General features: G+C 43.6%; 1 protein-coding gene across 3 annotated transcripts in view; it reads right to left on the bottom strand.

Moving 5' to 3' along the window:
• Positions 1-987: 987 nt before the first annotated feature.
• Positions 988-19,058, bottom strand: part of usp15 (ubiquitin specific peptidase 15) — a 23,239-nt gene continuing 5,168 nt past the window's right edge. The window contains exons 4-22 of one of the 3 annotated variants that reach the window (XM_079453926.1): positions 16,990-17,116; positions 16,532-16,677; positions 16,300-16,364; positions 16,106-16,195; positions 14,019-14,166; positions 11,434-11,607; positions 11,150-11,308; positions 10,858-11,082; positions 9,007-9,090; positions 8,843-8,937; positions 8,572-8,760; positions 4,325-4,437; positions 3,959-4,234; positions 3,532-3,602; positions 3,333-3,448; positions 2,960-3,109; positions 2,688-2,791; positions 2,202-2,290; positions 988-2,121 (exon numbers count right to left, since the gene is read on the bottom strand). In XM_079453926.1, coding sequence (XP_079310052.1) covers positions 1,900-2,121; positions 2,202-2,290; positions 2,688-2,791; positions 2,960-3,109; positions 3,333-3,448; positions 3,532-3,602; positions 3,959-4,234; positions 4,325-4,437; positions 8,572-8,760; positions 8,843-8,937; positions 9,007-9,090; positions 10,858-11,082; positions 11,150-11,308; positions 11,434-11,607; positions 14,019-14,166; positions 16,106-16,195; positions 16,300-16,364; positions 16,532-16,677; positions 16,990-17,116 — 2,643 coding nt within the window. In that variant the 3' untranslated portion in view covers positions 988-1,899. Of the gene's footprint in view, positions 2,122-2,201; positions 2,291-2,687; positions 2,792-2,959; positions 3,110-3,332; positions 3,449-3,531; positions 3,603-3,958; positions 4,235-4,324; positions 4,438-8,571; positions 8,761-8,842; positions 8,938-9,006; positions 9,091-10,857; positions 11,083-11,149; positions 11,309-11,411; positions 11,608-14,018; positions 14,167-16,105; positions 16,196-16,299; positions 16,365-16,531; positions 16,678-16,989; positions 17,117-19,058 lie in introns of those variants that run through there. The other 2 variants (XM_079453927.1, XR_013786489.1) reach the window with 2 other exon arrangements.

The raw sequence follows: 19,058 nt of genomic DNA, 5'->3' as shown, positions 1-19,058 counted from the left end.
GGGTGGAGTTCGGAGGAGAGACGTGAACTGAAATGTTAGTCAGTCAGAATTGCTTGTTTTTTTCTTTGAATCATTTTGCAATGCAGCTTATAATAATACAACAGTTTTCGTTTATTCATAATTTAGTTTTATAATGTTGAATGACACTTTTTAATGAAGGGTTTTTTATAGGGGTACAGTAATTCTTTCAGCAGTCAGTTTAAGTCCTAATATAGGCTATTCTTGTTTTATATTGTTTTTATTTAGCTTACTTGTTTTGCTCAATCTTATTAGAAGTTATATTGTATTATATTGAAAAGCAAAATAAATATTAAAAGCCCACTTTGACCATTCAATTTGTGCAATAGTGAAAAAATTGGCAATGTGCAAAGCCACGTTAGCCTTTCGGTAAGTGTTTCATTTTTATTTGGCTTCGGCCAAGAATTTTCATTTCGGTGCACTCCTAGAAAAGATACCATTTAACTGCAATAGAATAAGGCGTGAAACCACGTGGAACCCTTCTGTCACCAGGGCCATTGTTTTCCACAACTGCAACCTACCTGAAGACTTCAGAAGTACAGGTTTCTCAGGTTCTCAGAGCTAAAGAATCACAAGCTGAAAAGTAATCAAAAATACATGGATATTGTTTGTTTTAGACATTTGATACAGTAGGATAAAGATTAAAGGTCACTGTATGACATCCTTTTATAGCTCTGTTTGACAAATGTAATAGTCCACCGCTCACCGCTCCCGTTCGAAACACTCCAGTGACCGATACAGGAATAACAACAACATAGTGATGAAACGTGTTCTGTAGAGCAGTTTGTCTGTTGAGGGCTGCTGTTGAAACAACATGGTGAATTCCCTGCAGTTATGGATTTTATATTAAGATTATTGAAATCAAAATTTGATGCTCGTTATCTTAGAATCAGAGTATAATACTGTAAGAGCCTGTTGTAGTCTGCGCAGCATCTATATGTTCTCTAAGGAGAAGGCATGAAGGCAACACAACCGTTAGACTCCGCTTTATTGAAGTCAGTATATAAATACACATGCACATTTCAAATGTAAACCACAGTGAACTCAAGTGCAGCTAAAGGTAATCCCCGGATCATGCACGACTGTCGCTTCCATTTCCAGGTGTGCGATTCACCAAAGCCTCATTCGACTCATAGTCCGTCTTCCCAGGTTTGTTTCCATATAAATAAATTAATTTATAAATGTGCACTCACAGAGTGAACTCGTATGTACAGGTTTATTATTCCGAAAGCTAAAGCAGTCACAGCCGAACCCGACCCCAGCAAACATTCAAAGGCAAGAAGCCAGCCGGCACGGTCGGAGAATGTTCTTTTCGCCTCTCTTGCTCTAAACTCGAGGCAGAATGAACAGACATGTGGCAGAATATGAGGGAGGATCCAGATATGAGAATCGCACAAAGAAAAGGCAACGGTCTGAGATTTATTTAAGGCCTAGGTAAACGAAAACATACAGTCAGTAAAACCGCATGAAATGACCATCCATGAATAAAATGTGCGGGCGAGGATAAAGCCTTTAGTGTATCCCTCCGACCCGATGACATCAGCCCTGCGGCACAAGCGGCTTTTACGCAAACTCTCCGCCGACATATCTACTCGCCTCTCGATGCATTCTCAAAAAACTGACGATGCAACGGGTGAAACGAGCTCGGAAACTGCAAATGAAAGGAAAGTGATTGTGCAACAGCAGTGCTTGACAGTTCAACTCCTCAGTGTTCCTCCAGACTCTACATAAAACTACACAACCAATCACGCAAAACTCGTCCATGCGGCTCCGCTGGCTACATCCCAATCCAATGTACCGTCTCTGGACGCTTTACAGTGCCGAAAGGGTCTGCATCGTTAACTGTACATAAGGCTTTGGGTGCGCAAGCGACCTTTCTGCTCAATTGGTACTCATGGTGTCATCTCGGATGGGGACGAGCTCTTCCTCCTGCTCGTTGTCATTAAGATCTTCCTCGTCCTCCTCCTCATCGCTTTGAGGCGCCGTCTCATGCGCCGTGGGCATTTTCTCTTTCTCCGTGGGTTCCTCGCGATCCAGCGCAAAGTAGCCTGTACCTTCGACAGTGTCCTGTCGCTGGTAAAAGAGCACGTATGCTGCTTTGGACTGCACACACACAACAACAGGAGAACTGTCAGTCATCCGACAGCACAACTTTTATTATTTAGCTGAGTTGTCAATCTCACCACTATCTGCTCCTCACTGGCTGGAGATACGCTGCTGTCATCAAAGTTGTACATCTTGTGATCGTCCTTGTTCTTGGCATAGGCCGTGTCTGACAATTAAACAAAAGACACATTCATTTACCAACAACACGCCTGTTTGGCTCAGTAATATTAGTGCTTAGCGTGCGTCCCTAAATTAGCTTGAGTAACGGCAAACATGTTAACACCTAAATCATGGTCCCTACGTGACAAAATTTCATAAAATGTGAGGTAAGGCTGTTTTATCCTCTAGACTGACAAACATTTACTGGTTTTGAGAAGTGCTCCAGTCTCCAGCGGAGAACAAACTGATGTCTGAAGATGACTTGTGCATATCTATCAGGGCTAAGACACGAGTCTGTCCCACAAGTCATTGTATAAATTATGTTCTGCTGTGGCATCCCCCAAAGCTCTATCCTCATACCCCTACCGTTCTTCCTTGAGAACATTTGTGACGTGCATACTCACAGTGGCCGCCTCCCATTCCTCCGTAGTGATTGGACACAGCGATGAGGTCATAGCGACAGGGACCAGTATTGGGGTTGATGAGGAACTCAGACATGTCCAGATCCCTGGAGGAACACATCAAAGCACCTCATGCATTCAAACAGGACTACGACACAATTCCAACTTTTTACATTTACCTTGTGTTTATATACATCATTGGTCCATTTATTTACAACGCAGCATGTCCTAGTATAACTGAGCGAAGGGGCTACGTTACGTCCAAGCTGCCTTACCGCAGGGGGAAATCCACCAGTGAGTCCAGCTTGTCTCTCATGTAGCGACTGTAGGAGAAACGCTTCAAATGGACCACCAGAACTGGCGGTAAAGACCACAGGTCAAGTTTCTTAGTGGCCTGCTGGTGTTGCTTGCATGTGGGGCAGTACCTGTAAGATGAACAACACAGACGTCTCATGACACTGTGCCACAGGATCAAACACACGATCGTCTGGAGCCGCTAGAACCTCACTTTACTGCCATAAAACACTTGACGAGTGAAACACATACCGAGACTGATTGTGAAACAAAGAGCGGGACAGCTAAAAACATTATGAAAACAGTTCTAGTAGATGTCAAAACAAATAAAACATTTCAATCATAGAGTCTCACCACGGATCCTCTGCTCCCAGCTTTTCTTTGGTAGTGAAGAGTTCAATACAGTCCTTCAGTTTAAAGAAGCTTTTCTTCTGAGGTTTATAATCCATACTCTCATGCTTATCAAAGTCCTTTTAAGTGGAAAAAAGTTTATTAGTAACCTTTGACTCACAACAACAACAACTTCTGACCGGAAAGCTAGTGACATGCTGACCTCGGCTGCAGCTTCGTTAAAGTATTTTTTCTTTATTTCTGCTTCCCAGTCCAAAGAGAGATAGCATCTATCTGCAGGAACAACAGATTCAAGTGTGTCACTTTCGGGAAAAAAGCCCTCTCATTTTAAAGTCGCTTTGGATAAAGTTGTCTGTAAAATGAATACATGTAAATCACCACATCAGAGTTTTATAAAACATTCCCCCAAACACTATAATGCAGCCTGTATTTGTAAACAAACTCTTTAATTTGCATATGATTTTGGTCACGTACACAAAATTCAGGACACAATTACAGGAGAGACATACAGTAAGTTCAAATCTTAAGGCACTCCTGAAACAGCGACAGTGATAGGCGGGGCTACCATGCAGGGATGATGTCATCACGGCAGGTATGTTCACTAAGAGCATGTATTTGAAGGCTCTTACCGCTGAGGCGCATGTGATCCTCATGGAATTTGATCTGCCGCGACTCTCCTTTGATGAAGTTCAGGTCGGTCTTGCCCATGTTGTTAAACTGGAATGTGAAAAGTCGCTTTCTGTGGCTGGTCAGTTGCTGGCCTTTAGAAGAGTTTTCAGGGACCGCACTGTTCTCCAGGTCATTATCGCAGCCGATCGAGTCCTCCGATTGGCTGTTTTCATTCTCGGAGGGAAGTTCCTGGTCCTGACTGGACTCGTCGTCGGGCTCGTCTGTCTCCATCTCACCTGAGAGATAAGTGCTCATTGTATTTTAGAATGAAGCACTGGCGCTGTTTAAATGTGCATGCCGATGTAAGAAGTGAACTGCGGGCTTACTGGGCGAGACTTCCTCGATGACACCATTGGTAGCGTTGCCGTTAATGGAGTGAAGTTTGGTGGAGTTCGTCTCCTCAGACTCCTCCTCCTCAGCGGCTGCGCGAATGAAACGACTGCAAACGACAGCAATTAAACTAACAATCATGTGTGCACATTGAGAAACACAAAATTCCCTCATTGACACGCCAGACAACAGGAGACTGTGTACAGACCAGACTAAAGTTAAGATACGAGTAAATGAAACTGAGATGAGAGATTCCGACTGTAGATAAGACAGATACAGTGATACTGAGGCGAGACAGAGCAAAGGGTGACATTGAAATGAGACATGTGATCAGACATAGTCGAGTCTTAAGTAAGACAGAACTTCTAGAAGACGAGACAAAGTGAGACAGAGATTGAGGCCATGTTCAGACTGTCAGTCCAAATCAGATTTTTGTACATATCTGAAATCCGATCATATTTAGGAAGTGTGAACAGCAAAAACATGAAATTTTTTGTTTCATTTTATATGTGCTTTATAATCTTATTCATATGCCATTTCTGGAAATGCGTCTTAGTCTGACCGAGCAGATCGGACATGAATAGCTTTTGGCTTAAATGATGTTCTCGCGCCACGTGAAACACCACGTTAAAACATAAGCAAGTCGGACGTCTCTGCAGATTCAAGCTTGCTGTGTTGTTGTTCATTAGACTTCAGCTAAGCGTAGCACAGCGGCTACACATCCTTATATTGTAAGAGAAAGTAACCATGTTTGACTGACTGATCAGCGTATGACATCAACAGGGCCGGACTTAGGAGGATGGGAGGTGTTTTCTGGGCCCCCTTTCTATTTAAAATCATGTGTTTGTTAGCATTAGTAAATGTTTATTTTCTCCAATGACTTACAATGGCACTTGTTCATTGTTTTACACGTTAATAATGCTTGTTTTGACATGCTTAAATGTAAACTAGGGATGCACCGATACCACTTTTTAAGGATCGAGTACGATACCGATACTTTTTTCCCTGGTACTCGCCGATACCGATACCAACACCGATGCTAGAATGTTTTTGTTTGTGACAATTTTCTAAGAACAACACAATGAGACTAATGAACATATCAGCATCTTTATTTTTAACAACTTCAACTCATATTATGAAAAAATTTATCAATCCTATGTTCTTATCAAAACTTTTCAAAGCCAAAATTCACAGTGTCCAATAACCTCCAAAGGGCAAAACCAAGGACATAAGCATGCAGATTGCCATGCGTGGGTCGTCATCATTAATTTTGAAATATTTCCACACTGCTAAGTGTGAATGAAGAGTTAAGAGCGAGTGATTTACATGTTAAGTCAATGCAAAGACGCGATAGACCTACTTGCGGTGCGATTCACGCGAATGAGGCGGCGCAAATTGAGCGTTTGCGTTATTCGCGCGAGTTGAAAAATCTGAACTTTGGCGAAAATTTGCGCCGCGTTAATCAGTCAGGCGCCTGCTCTAGTAGTGACGTGATTATGACATTGCGAGCGGAGCCAGAAATCTGAAACAACAATGAAAGACTGCGCCTCTGAAGAACTGCGATTCTGGACCCAGACACGGCGCCGAACGAGTCTACGTCTATCTTCAGCCTTCCATTGCACATTATGCGCAGCTACCTGCTCAACAAAATCCATGACTGCCATTACGCAACAAGACTGGAGCCGCCTGCCAGAAGCCCCTCCCATGACGCGAATTTCACTCGCGATTGAAGCAAATTCCACGCGCGAATGAAGCGAGTAAACTCAAAATGTTCAAGCGTCCAACTACAAACGAATAGCGCGATTCAGGTGTGAACACTATGACATTGTGTCTGCTACGACAGGTGTCTCTGTGTGCACTGGAACGTTCTGTCAATTATGTCACGTGAGGGATCGGTCTTTGGTATCGGGGAATTTTTACGAGTACATGAGCTTGGTATCGGCCCCGATACTCGATACTGGTATCGGTGCATCCCTAATGTAAACTCAATATCAATCATCACATCCTCCTGGCTTCTCTCAGTGCTATGGGTGTCTCTGGAATGGCGTTGCAATGGTTTGAGTCCTACCTCTCGGGTAGGTCATTCAGAGTATCCTGGAGAGATGAGGTCTCCGCGTCCCAACAGCTCAACACGGGGGTGCCGCAGGGCTCGGTGCTTGGACCGCTACTCTTCTCCATTTACATGACATCCCTCGGCTCGGTCATACAGAAGCATGGCTTCTCCTATCACTGCTATGCCGACGACACACAACTCTACTTGTCATTTCAACCGGACGATCCGACGGTCGCTGCTCGCATCGCGGCATGCCTGAGTGACATCTCGCTTTGGATGAAGGATCATCACCTGCCGCTAAACCTTGCAAAAACGGAACTGCTTGTGATCCCGGCCAACCCAAAGATTCAACACAACCTTGCCATTCAACTAGGCTCATCAACGATTACACCGTCCAGCACAGCCAGAAACCTGGGAGTGGTAATCGATGATCGGCTTAACCTCACAAGTCATGTTGCCAGCACCACCCGGTCCTGTAGATTCATCCTCTACAACATTAGGAAAATTAGACCTTTCCTATCTGAGGACTCTACGCAAGTCCTAGTCCAGGCTCTTGTCCTGTCCAAACTGGATTATTGCAATGCGCTTCTGGCTGGACTTCCTGCTTGCACAATCAAACCTCTCCAGATGATCCAGAATGCAGCGGCAAGAGTGGTCTTCAATGAACCGAAGAGAGCGCATGTAACTCCGCTCTTCATCAGGTTACACTGGCTCCCTGTTGCCGCCCGCATAAAGTTCAAAGCTATGCTCCTGGCCTACAAGACCAACACCGGATCTGCACCATCGTATCTCCACCCGCTAATGCAGATCTATGTTCCTGCCAGATCGCTGCGGTCTGCAAAGGAACAACGACTAGTGGTACCATCCCAAAAAGGAAAAAAGTCACTCTCCCGTACCTTCTCTGGATCTGTTCCACATTGGTGGAATGATCTACCAGCTGCTACAAGATCAGCAGACTCGGTTGCCATCTTTAAAAAACGCCTAAAAACGCATCTCTTCCGTCAACACGTTGCTGATTGATTTTTCCTAATTCTCTACCCTTTCCTTCTTTAAAAAAAAAAAATTAAAAAAAATTAAAAAAAAAAAACTTACTAACCTCACTATTCTTAGCTTTTTATACTGTGCTAGGCTTTAATGGACTAGTTTGATGCACTTATGTATTTTGTTGCCTATGATGTTATAATTGCTTCCAATGTTTCCTCATCTGTAAGTCGCTTTGGATAAAAGCGTCTGCTAAATGACTAAATGTAAATGTAAATGTAAGGGGACTAATCGTTTTTGACAGAAGTACGGCCCTGTCCGGAGTTCTTGAGCCTTGTGGACAGGGTCGTGACAGTCTTGTGTGTATGTTACGTCTTGTATGGAGACATGAGACTGTTTATTACAACATTGCCCCAAGTGTCTTCTTGTCTCATGCTTTGGCCCCGCCCCCTTGTTTCCTAGTCATGGTCTCAATAGTGTTCCAATCCCTCACCTGCCCCGTGTAAAGTTAGTATTTCATACCCTTCACCCTCCCTTTGTAATCATCCTGCGTTACTGCTTCCCTTTATTAAGCCACAGTTCCCTTTGTTCTGTGCTGGTTGGTTTTGACGTATTCCCTGTTTCATGACTGCCTTGTTCCTGTTTAGAGCTGTAGCCTGATTTTGTTTGCCTTATCGAGCTTTCCTGGATTTGTTTCGGTTTGCTCCCTCCTGGGTTTTTGTGTTTGTTTCAATAAAAGTGTTTTGAGTTAACCCTTTACCATCTGTGCAAGGGTTCTGCCTGTAAACTCATGACATCTTGTCTCTCAGTTTTTAGTTTTCTTTTTAGCGTGGCACTGAGATTAGCGCTTGTCAGCCATTATAACAGCGTCTTAATGCAAACTGGTTTCAACGGCAGAAAACGTGACGGATAGAATCCACAAATAACAAATTAGGAACCGCTTCAAGTTCAATACTCCCAGTCAATGCAACGTCATTTCCATAGAAACCAAATCCGATATTGCAAAAATTGAGAACACACCACACGGGACGATCAAATCGATCTGAACTTTGCTACAAACAGTGTGGATGGAAAATCAAACAGATTTGGCCTGACAGTCTGAACATAGCCTGAGTAAAGTACTATTGGATGAAGCCGAGGCGAGACAGAGCTGCTATGATGATATGACCGAGATGAAACAGATGTGCTTGAGATGAGACTATAGCGTACCAGAGTCGCAGCAGCAGTAGATTGTAGAATTTGTCTTCGTTTAGTGTTCGAGGTACAGCGAGGATGAAGGGTTGGCCGAACAGTGGTGTGCTGGTGTGATTGTAACCAGACTGCTTGTATTTTTCTCGCAGAAGAACTGGAATCACCACATGATCCGTGTCCTCCTGCCTGTTCACAGCCACTTCGAACCTGCGGCACAGACAAAAGCGCCGAACATCAACTTCACAACGTATTTCTGCCATTTCATTCGGACGAGGATTGAAACACTCACACGTAGATGTCGTCCCGCTCAATAATGCTGCTCAGGTTCTCATTAGTGGCAAAGATTCGATGAAATCTGTGGTTGTAAATGTCCGTCACAATCATCTAGACGGGCAGAGTGAAGTGGTGAGATGCTGTAAACGCATGATGGCAAAGAAGACATTCAGACGTTACCTTCTCAGCAGGAACGTCCGACAGGGCAGAAAGTGACGCACACAGATCTGATATAGAGCCCACTTTAGGCACAGTCACTTTATACTGAAACAAACAAGAGACACAAAGAAGATGTTACCATCCTCCCCCATAGGGGTGTTCGTTTGGGTTGATTTCTCGAACCGAGAAACAACGCTCGCTATCCGAACATTAACCCTAACTGAGAAGATTTTAACTTTAAATTGGAATGAAATATAAATACATGCTGCGTCTCATTTCGAAGGCTGGGTCCTCCGGAGGTCACATAAGTCTGCCGCATACGCATTCTTGGATTGCGACGCCTGAAGGACACATACTTAGAAATGAGACACAGCTAGGGTTGATAACTGTGATCCGTCAATATTGCAAAGAATTGTTTCACAGATTTATTTTGACGTGCAAACAGCAGCAAACAAAATAGATCAACAAAAGCACCTACATTCACATATGATCACATTTTCAGGAACCTGCCGCATTTTGACAATGGAGGAAAAAATATATAAATTAAAAGCTTAAATAATGAATAAATGATGACAAAACCACAGAAGAACCAGATTTTTTTTCGTCAGAAAGTCTTTTCATCAAACTAAAAATAGAAGACAATCCAAAGTTTGAGGTTTTTATTAGAGTTGAGCCGGATACTCGGCTGAAACGAGTATCCGGTACGGATAAAGCATATTTGCCGAGTACAAGTATTATACGAGTAATACGAGTCAATATCTGTGCTCGGATGGAATAAAAATCCTCATTGGGTAGCTGACTGTGTCTGCGTTCTGTGATAGGCTAGTCACAGCGCCCCTCCCTTACACATACAGATTTGCTGTGTCCCGCTCTGCTCACTCACTCACACACAGAACGCAGAGAAGAGAACAGCTCTCTTTCTCTCTGTCTCTCCCTCAGTCACTCAGGTTCGCGGGTCTTTTCCGTTAACGTTTAGGGTTTCTTCAGCTTCAGGTTTGTTTTTTATTTTGTTTTTTTTTGCAGTACTTATTAACCAGTAGAGTTCTGGTAAACGTGGGGTTTGTTCAGATGTGGTGCTTGGTAGAACGCGACTAGCGTTGCGTCTCTGCCTGTCTGAGATTTTTTTTGTATTAATTGTTGCAAAACTTGTTCTGTATATAGTTCGTTTGTTATCGTGATCAAAACCATTGATCTGAAGCTCAATGCTGATGCTGTCATGTAAATAGTTTTCTAATCAGCAATAAATATAACAATTTCTGATCAACCCATAGCAATTGCATGATTAAAAATAACATACTGGTTAAAGCCCCGCCCCTTTCAAGACAACCCGACCATTTCCGGGTTAAATCCCGCCCACTTCCAGGTTAGGCCCCGCCCAGTCCGAGTACAGATACAGATAATTCATATGGTTAACAGATACAGATACAGATAATGCTGTACTCGCTCATCCCTAGTTTTTATGAAAGTAAGATGTTTACGTTAGGGCTGGGCGATAATGGCCATTAAAATCATCGCCATTTCCAATAACATCAGGTGTGTTTGACTTCAGTCAACGTTGCACAGAAGATCGGCGTACTGATGTCATACGCTGATGTCATACACCCATCAATCTGCAGATACGGACCGGGAGGTGATAGCTTTGTTTGATGCTGGACAGCGTTTTTCAAGCCCTTACACTGAAAGGTTTAACAGTCATTAAAATATGACGCGGTAATACTAACCGTTGGACGTTATTATCACGGTAAACCCCTAAACCGGTAATCGTTACATCCCAAACTGAAACATGTCTATAAACCGTAATGAGTTCCACGAAGAAAGAATGGCGATCACAAACCAGCGCTCAAGTTCCACTTCTTTAAAACATGACTGTACCTGTGTGGGTTTGGCCAGCGGGTCCAGCCACACCAAATAGACCTCAAGCGTTCGTTCCTTCTTCGTGGGCAGAGGAAGAGTCAGATAGCAGAAGGGGTCAAAGGTCACAGAGATCTTGGAACACATGGGACAGACCAGCGTGGACTTGAAAAGGCCGTGAAAGATATCGACGATGATGGAGTCGTTGCGCTTCATGTGGTTCTGCCAAGCCTCCTCCGCCACCACCTGAGGGACAAACACAGTTTCATTGGTGACATTGTTTCGTTATGCTTCAGAAAACCAGCGGCGTTACCTTGTCGGGCCGGCCATCTGCGTCTGTCAGCTGGATGTAAGGCTTCTTCCTGATGCGGTTGAGATCCTCGTGAAGTCCATCCAGCAGAAATGCCAGCAGCTCGTGAGAGTCCTGCTGCTGATAACCTGAAAACTGAGGCGCAAAGTGACCCACCTGTGTCTACACACACACACACACAGAGAAAGAGGTCTTGAGGACGATTTGACAAGCGATCGTCCACCATCATTCTACACAAACTGATATTACTATACACTTTCATTACCTTCAGTCTCTGCTCGCTTTACCTTGAAGGGTCTGGGCGTCACATAACTGTATTTGCCCGACCAGAGCTGTTTGATGAGTTCGGCGTAGGCTTTGGCGATCTCACACTTCATTCCTAACGGATTCTCCTCATTCAGCTCGTACTGATAGCGGTCTTTCAGAAAGAAGTCCGTCAGCGGAGGAATGCTACTCAAACACTGCGCAAAAAACACAACCGCTTTCTGATCCATCACCACAGCTCTAGTGTAACTACAATATACAGGAACCATCAGTATTTGATATCCTCCAGCACATTCTCATTAGCGTATTTTTAAAGAGACATTGTGTGCTAAATTTATGTATTGACAAAATTGGCAATCCATGGCGATTTAAACACAAAACATGACAATGTTACTCGGCTCATGATTCTTCACAACTAGGGGTGGGCGATATATATCGTCTGCGATAATATCGGGATTGTTGTGTTAACGATGTGCAAATTTTCATTATCGAGTATTTAAATTACTCTGAAAAAACACTCCAAAACACGCGTTAAAACTCCACACATTCAGAGGCTGCAGCAGGGCGTCACGTGATTGCTGTTGTATGCATACACGTCGTCATCTCTCTCACAGGTTAGCGCGTGGCCGCACGCATGTTCAACACCGGTTAACGAATGTGGCAATGCTAAACATTTGACAGAAAGGAGACAACATGCAGACACCCAGAGCCTCGCAATCTACTTCAGATTACTTAGTTGCTAAACGTGGCTCAACCTCACTTGCATCGAAGTGGTTCGGTTTTGAGAAAACTGATGTGCGCAAAAGACGGCACTCAGCAAAGTGTGTAGGAAACATGTTGCTGTTAAAAGCAGCTTGACGACCAACCATAGTAAGGAATACCAAGAGTATGAAAAGATCCGAGACTTTGCTGCCCGAGAAAAGTCGACATCGGCTAAGGTACCTGCTGCACAACATACGCAGCAAACTTTAGCGGAGTCGTTTAGCGGAAATGTGCCTTACGATAAGAAAAGCAACAGTGCCAAGACATTACAAATGCTATCACCAAGTTTATAGCAAAATAAATGCTGCCGATTCAGTAGGTGGGGAAAGTGCCAAGTCGAAATTATTTCAGCTCAACTGCCCTCCCCAACTTCTATCATATATTATAATTTCATCTTGCTTGTATGCTGTACAATTTACATTACAGCAGAGGTGTACGACTGAATGTTTACTCAGAGTTCGATGTTCTTACACTAATTCAATTAGTATTATGTATGTCTTTGAATTGTTTTTACTTGAATACTTACATTTTAAAGAAAATAAATAAGCACTGTTTTCATTCAACATTGTGCCCATTATTATCATCAGTGATTAAATAACTCAGACTTTTAAAAACACATTTTTAATGGATATCGTCTAATTATCGTTATCGTTAAAATCGCCAAAAATATCTGGATATAATTTTTTGTCCATATCGCCCACCCCTATTCACAACACATTTCCCATAACATGAACAATATTCCACATTTTGCTATAGAACTAACAACATTGAGTGCGTTTACATGCACAAAATAAACTGGTTACGCAGGAAACTGCGTTTACAGGGAAAAAACAACTATCCCTCTCTCTTCTCTCAACAGGTATAGTTCTAGTTTTTGTTGAAACTAGTATCTTTGTATAAGCACCTATTGTTTTATTGCTCTTTTATATCATATACCATTTTGCTCCCTGAACTCTCTGTAAGTCGCTTTGGATAAATGTAATTGAATCGTCTGTGTTTAAATGGGCCGGTCAGCTGTGGCCTAATGGTTAGAGCGTTGGGCTTGTGTTCAGAAGGTTGCCGGTTGTAATCTCAGTACCAGCAGGTCATGACTGAAGGGCCCTTGAGCAAGACACCTTACCCCTGATTGCTCTGCAGTAATGTGCCACTGTATAAAACTACTTGTAAGTCGCTTTGGATAAAAGCGTCTGCCAAATGAGTAAATGTAAATCAATTCAAATTAAACAGAAGCAGTAAACCCTAAGAAAGCTAAAACTTAAGAGAAAGCTTCTTTAAGCAATGAAAGCAAAACGTAAAACATAAAATAGTGCTGCACGATAAATTGCGGTTTTCAACTAAATATTGCGTTACTCTAGAGCGATTATGATAATACGCAGGTTTTGATTATGCACAGCTTGTCCGTGGAGCACGGCTCTTTGAGCTCTAGAAAATGCTACGAGTTTGAGTCGCTTATAACGTGCTTTTGAAAAAGCAACACATCATCATTATAAATATACTTTATTGTCATGAAAATACCTGAGAAGGCTTGAAGAACAGCGACAGAGAGATAGAAAATAACCTAAGTGTGTTATGGTATATTTGGAGTTTCTTTTGAGAGAGCGCCCTCTGGCTTTCAGATGAAGATTTAACCGTAAACTTAAAAATAAAATGGTGGTGCACTTTATTGTCGATTTATGGTCTATCCGTAACATTAGACATTAGATGTGTTGACAGTTAAACACACTTCATTACGATACATATTTCAGGTTTTTTGGCATTGTGATGTCATATCCTGATGTCATATCGGAGCACTCCTAACAGTAAGGAGAAGTGTTCCAGTCATGAGCACATGACCCAAGAGTCTCACCTGTATGGCAGAGTTCATGAAGCAGGTGTTTCCCAGATTTGAGAGGCCACAGAGACCGGCTCTCTCGCCGCGGCCGGTCTGATCGCTGTACTCAATAGAGTTGTATGCCGGACTGTAGGATGACAGGCCGTAGCTGGAGTTCTTCATACTGCAAAACGAGAAATGGAGGGGTTTCAATCCGCTCACAGAAAACGTGCGGCGGCGAAATGCGTCAAACAAAAACATGCAGGGAAAGCAAGAGAAGAACTGATTTGACACCTGCTGATCTGCCCTGACGTCTGCTCACACGCTTTCTTCAGAAAGCACCTGAACGCTACACCTGCGCATTTAAAGTCACAGACATTGCATGTCTAACATCTGCACTCTTCATAAAGGATGACGGTCGAGAATTTGACTAGAAACAAGTTGAAAGGCAGCAGAAGCTCTTGAAGGGTTTTCATGTCAGGTGACCATGGCAGCTCCGAAGGTTTAGGTACAGGGCTCTAATGTTGCCACATCACATTTAAAATTCAGAAATACAGTGCATCCGGAAAGTATTCAGTTTGATGCTACATACTTGTCACACCTATTTTGGGGCAGTTACTCCCATTCGTCTTTGAAAGATCTCTCAAGCTCCATCAGGTCGGATGGCGAGCGTCGGTGCACAGCCATTTTCAGATCTCTACGGAGAAATTCAATCGGTTTCAAGTCTGGCCCCTGGTGGGCCACTCAAGGACATTGACAGTGTTGTCCTGTAGTCACTCCTTTGTTATCTTGGCTGTGTGCTTAGGGTCATTGTCCCTTTGGAAGATTTTCGGTTTTCATCGAGATATCTCTGTACATTACAGCATTCATCTTTCCCTCGATCCTGACTAGTCTTCCAGTTCCTGCCGCTGAAAAACATCCCCTCGGCATGATGCTGCCACCAACATGCTACACTGAGTGGTGCCTGGTTTCCTCCAGACATGGTGCTTGTCATTCACGCCAAAGACTTCAATCTTTGTTTCATCAGACCAGATAATTTAGTTTCTCATGGTCTGAGAGTCCTTCAGGTGCCTTTTGGCAAACTCCAGGCGGGCTGTCATGTGCCTTTTACTGAGGAGTGGCTCCCGTCTGGCCACTCTGCCATACAGGCCTGATTGGTGGAGCGCTGCAGAGATGGTTGTTGTTCTGGAAGGTTCTCCTCTCTCCACAGAGACATGCTGGAGCTCTGTCAGAGTGACCATCGGGTTCTTGGTCACCTTCCTGATTAAGGCCCTTCTCCCCCAATCGCTCATTGGCAGCAGCTCTAGGAAGATGAGTTCTTCCAAACTCCTGATGGTTCCAAACTTCTGGCCACTGTGCTCATTGGGAGCTTCAATGTTCCAGAAATGTTTCTGTACCCTTCCCCCAGGTCTGTGCCTCGATACAACCCTGTCTCGGTGGTTTACAGACAATTCCTTGGACTGCAGGGCTTGGTTTGTGCTCTGACATGCACTGTTAACTGTGGGACCTTATATAGACAGGTTTCTAAATCATGTCCAATCAAATGAATTGACCACAGGTGGACTCCGATCAAGTCAAGTTGTAGAAACATCTCAAGGAAGATCAGTGGAAACAGGAGGCACCTGAGCTCAATTCTGAGTGTCATGGCAAAGGCTGTGAATACTTTTTTAATTTTGAGTAAAATAATAAATTGAATCCTTTTTGGTATAAGGCTGTAACATGACAAAATGTGGAAAAAGTGAAACGTAGTGAATTCTTTCCGGATGTACTGCATTACTTCTGATTCATTTGAGGGAATAGTCAGGTTTTCAACTTTCCAACCGGACAAGCTCAGGGACCAATAGGTCTGTGCGATTAATGGAAATCAAATTCAATCAAACTGATTTGTTAATTTCACTTGGATGAAATTATACATTTAATGCATTTTATAATCATTTTGAAAATCTCAAATACAGGAGCTCATGTGTTCCTCCAGAACTAAAATAGTGTCCGGTTCCTGCATTGTGGACTCAACAAAAAGCCGGTTAGTCCCGAACTATGAAGTCTTTCCTAACAACCGCACAAGACTGGCCTACTGTAGCCCCTCCCACCCGTAAGCCACACCCACCACACTGTGCGCTTACTTGCGACCACTGAAGCTGCCGTTATGATCGTTTGTGAGAGATGAAGGGCAGATCTTTGGTAAAGCAGAGAGATTGGAAGCGCCAGATGACCTTCAACAGAAAAGAAGAGCAGAAGTTATGGGAGAAGCAGCGAGGCGAGAGAAGAACGCAGACAGAAAGCGCTTCTTCAAACTTCAGACGGATAACAGGCTTACTTGAGCGCCGCGGAGGAACCGCGTGGCCACATGCCGTTTTCGTTCTTCTGCTCGATGACGAGAACCTGCCATGAGAGAGGAGAGCACAAACAGAGCACTGATCAGTGTCGTCAGAGTCTCGATACACTCGACCTCAGTTTTGAAATCATCTATATTTGAAATATATATACAGTACAGCTCTCTCTGAACCGAGCCCGACCGAGCTACAGGAACACAACATCTACAGACACACCTGTCCTTGATACAGTCCAGCGTCCTGAATGGTGCTCTCCGGTTTATTCAGCGGTTCAAACGTGTTGCTCATGTATTTGTTCCATAACCGCGTTTCTTTCTCGTCTGGGACACTAAATAACTTCCTCATCTCGCGCTCAATGGAGTCTGTGGGGACAAAAAGAGCTAACAAACATCTGAACACAAGCAACTCAAAGAATCAGAATAGCAGTCAAAGTGAGCGGTTGTAAAAACACATGCACTGTAAACATGATTCTGTGTCGTCGAAAATTTCATGAAACGAATTGAGTAAACTTGACTTCAGAAAATTGGGTTCTTGTTTCTGAAACAAATGAACTTAACATTATCATGTTCAACCAAGTGTTCAGTGGATTTAGAGTTCCCAGCATGTTTTGCATATGACATAATTTTCGTGGAAATGTGTTCGTTTTTTAAGTAAATATCAGGTGCTGTACGTACCGATGGTGTCCGCTTTGCTGAATCTTCTGGTGATGATGTTATCCATGTTGCCGTCTTCACACAGTTTCAGTTCAGTGAGGTAAACTTCAACCTTACAGTGTTTGACAAACATGCCCTGCTCCACCACCTGAACAACACAAGCACACTCAACATCACTGCGATCTGACGTACATGAGAGGGGATTCTGGGACGCGCACACACACACACATTGGACTGAGAGTGTGAGGTAAGAATTTGTGTTGATACGAGTAACAGAGACAGAAAGTCTTATTATAGTAACAGAGCTGAACAGCTGAAGTGCGGCAGGCTATTTATTTCAGTCCCGCTGAACCTCCGTCACAATGAATATCTGTGTCAGAAAACATCGAACCGCAGCCCAATCCACACCGAAACCTTACAAACCCACCCGCGACCCGCACGAACCCCCGCCGTATTCACGACCGCACGTCCTCCCTCAGAGCGCCGTCATCACAGCGGCTTTGACCTCAGCGGCAGTTTCTCCCGTTTAAAGTCAGTAAGTTAAACTCAGATTAACCTGACGGTACCCGTCAACCCTCGTCCCACATCCACACCCCAACAAACTCTTCCCAAAGCCTCAGAAGAGAAAGAGAGAGAGAGAGAGAGAGCAAACCTCCTGCATGCTGTTGCGTGTAGATGAATCCATGCGACCGTGCAGTCATGGGGTGACCGAATGAAAACAGAAATAGAGCGGCTACTCGACACCCCCCACCCCACCTCCACAAACATGATCAGAAGGGGCGTCACAAGCAGCGGACGCCATGACAGGGAGACAAACAGAGAGACAGACAGACAGACAGACAGACAGAGAGACAGACAGACAGAGAGAGACAGACAGAGAGACAGAGACAGAGAGAGACAGAGAGAGAGACAGAGACAGAGACAGACAGAGAGAGAGACAGAGACAGACAGAGAGAGAGAGAGAGAGAGAGAGAGAGAGAGAATAATAGAATAATAAATCTCACCATGAAGAACTACCCATTCAGAACAGAGATGTATGGATAAACCACTTCTCTAACCTCTTTAGTAACATAACCAACAACCACGAACAAACTACCCTTGAAGACAAACTAAGCACCCTAGAATCAACTATTAAAGATTACCAAAACCCTTTAGATTACCAAATTACACTAGAGGAACTATGCGATAATATATGCAAACTTAAATCCAGAAAAGCAAGCTGTCTTAACATAAATTTGACGATGTAGTGAGGTAGGCGGGACGAGAGCCGGTGCATGAGTGATGACGAGCGTCAGCTGGTCTCGTATCGGAGGAGATTGTGGATGGCTTTTGTTATGGTTTGTTGGCTTTTAATAATTAAAAGTCCTTTTATGTTCGGCGGATCCCGTCTCCTTCCTTCCTTTTATGGATTGAATTCGCTCCATCGTTTACTTTGCTTATCATAAGAGACGCAATTGGCAAATGCGCTGACAATTTTCGTCTCGGTGGGACCTAGGTCCACGTGTAGTTGTTGCATTACGTAGCTTCAAACTTTCTTCGTCCTCTGGTTTGTGTTTTAGATGGCGGAACAAATTGGACGGGTTTCCACTCTTTGTAAGCACTGTTTTTCTGCAAACCTCGCATAATACAGTAGTTTGCTCCGCATCTGATTTTCTATAACAGACCAGTTCCAAATTGTAGTGGAAGCTCTTCGCTTAACAACAAGCTCCTCCTCAACCTCACGTCCGTCTTCCGCTATGCTTGTTTTCACTCCGCACATGAACAGTGAGTCAGTCGTGCACGAAACTACGTCATCAACTAGACTTATCATATTTATCGGGATGAGAAAAAAATTTCCCGCAATGACAATTTTTTAATGGTATATCACAAACGATGATTTATCGCCCATCCCTAGCCGATATCTATATTTGTCAAGGATATTCTCGTGATGTGACAGTCTGAAGCATGAAGGGTTTTAACCGTGACTAGGCCTTAGTTCAATTAGGACATCGAAGTCGTTAATTCAAATAAGCATTGCAAAATATAACTTGATGTGTGATATACAAGTTGCTTTTACTTTCACTTGCTGTGATATTTATTTTAGCCTCAGA

The sequence above is a fragment of the Barbatula barbatula genome (assembly GCF_947034865.1).
Source record: "Barbatula barbatula genome assembly, chromosome: 4".
NCBI lineage: Eukaryota > Metazoa > Chordata > Actinopteri > Cypriniformes > Nemacheilidae > Barbatula > Barbatula barbatula.
This window is presented reverse-complemented; position numbering and strand designations above follow the sequence as displayed.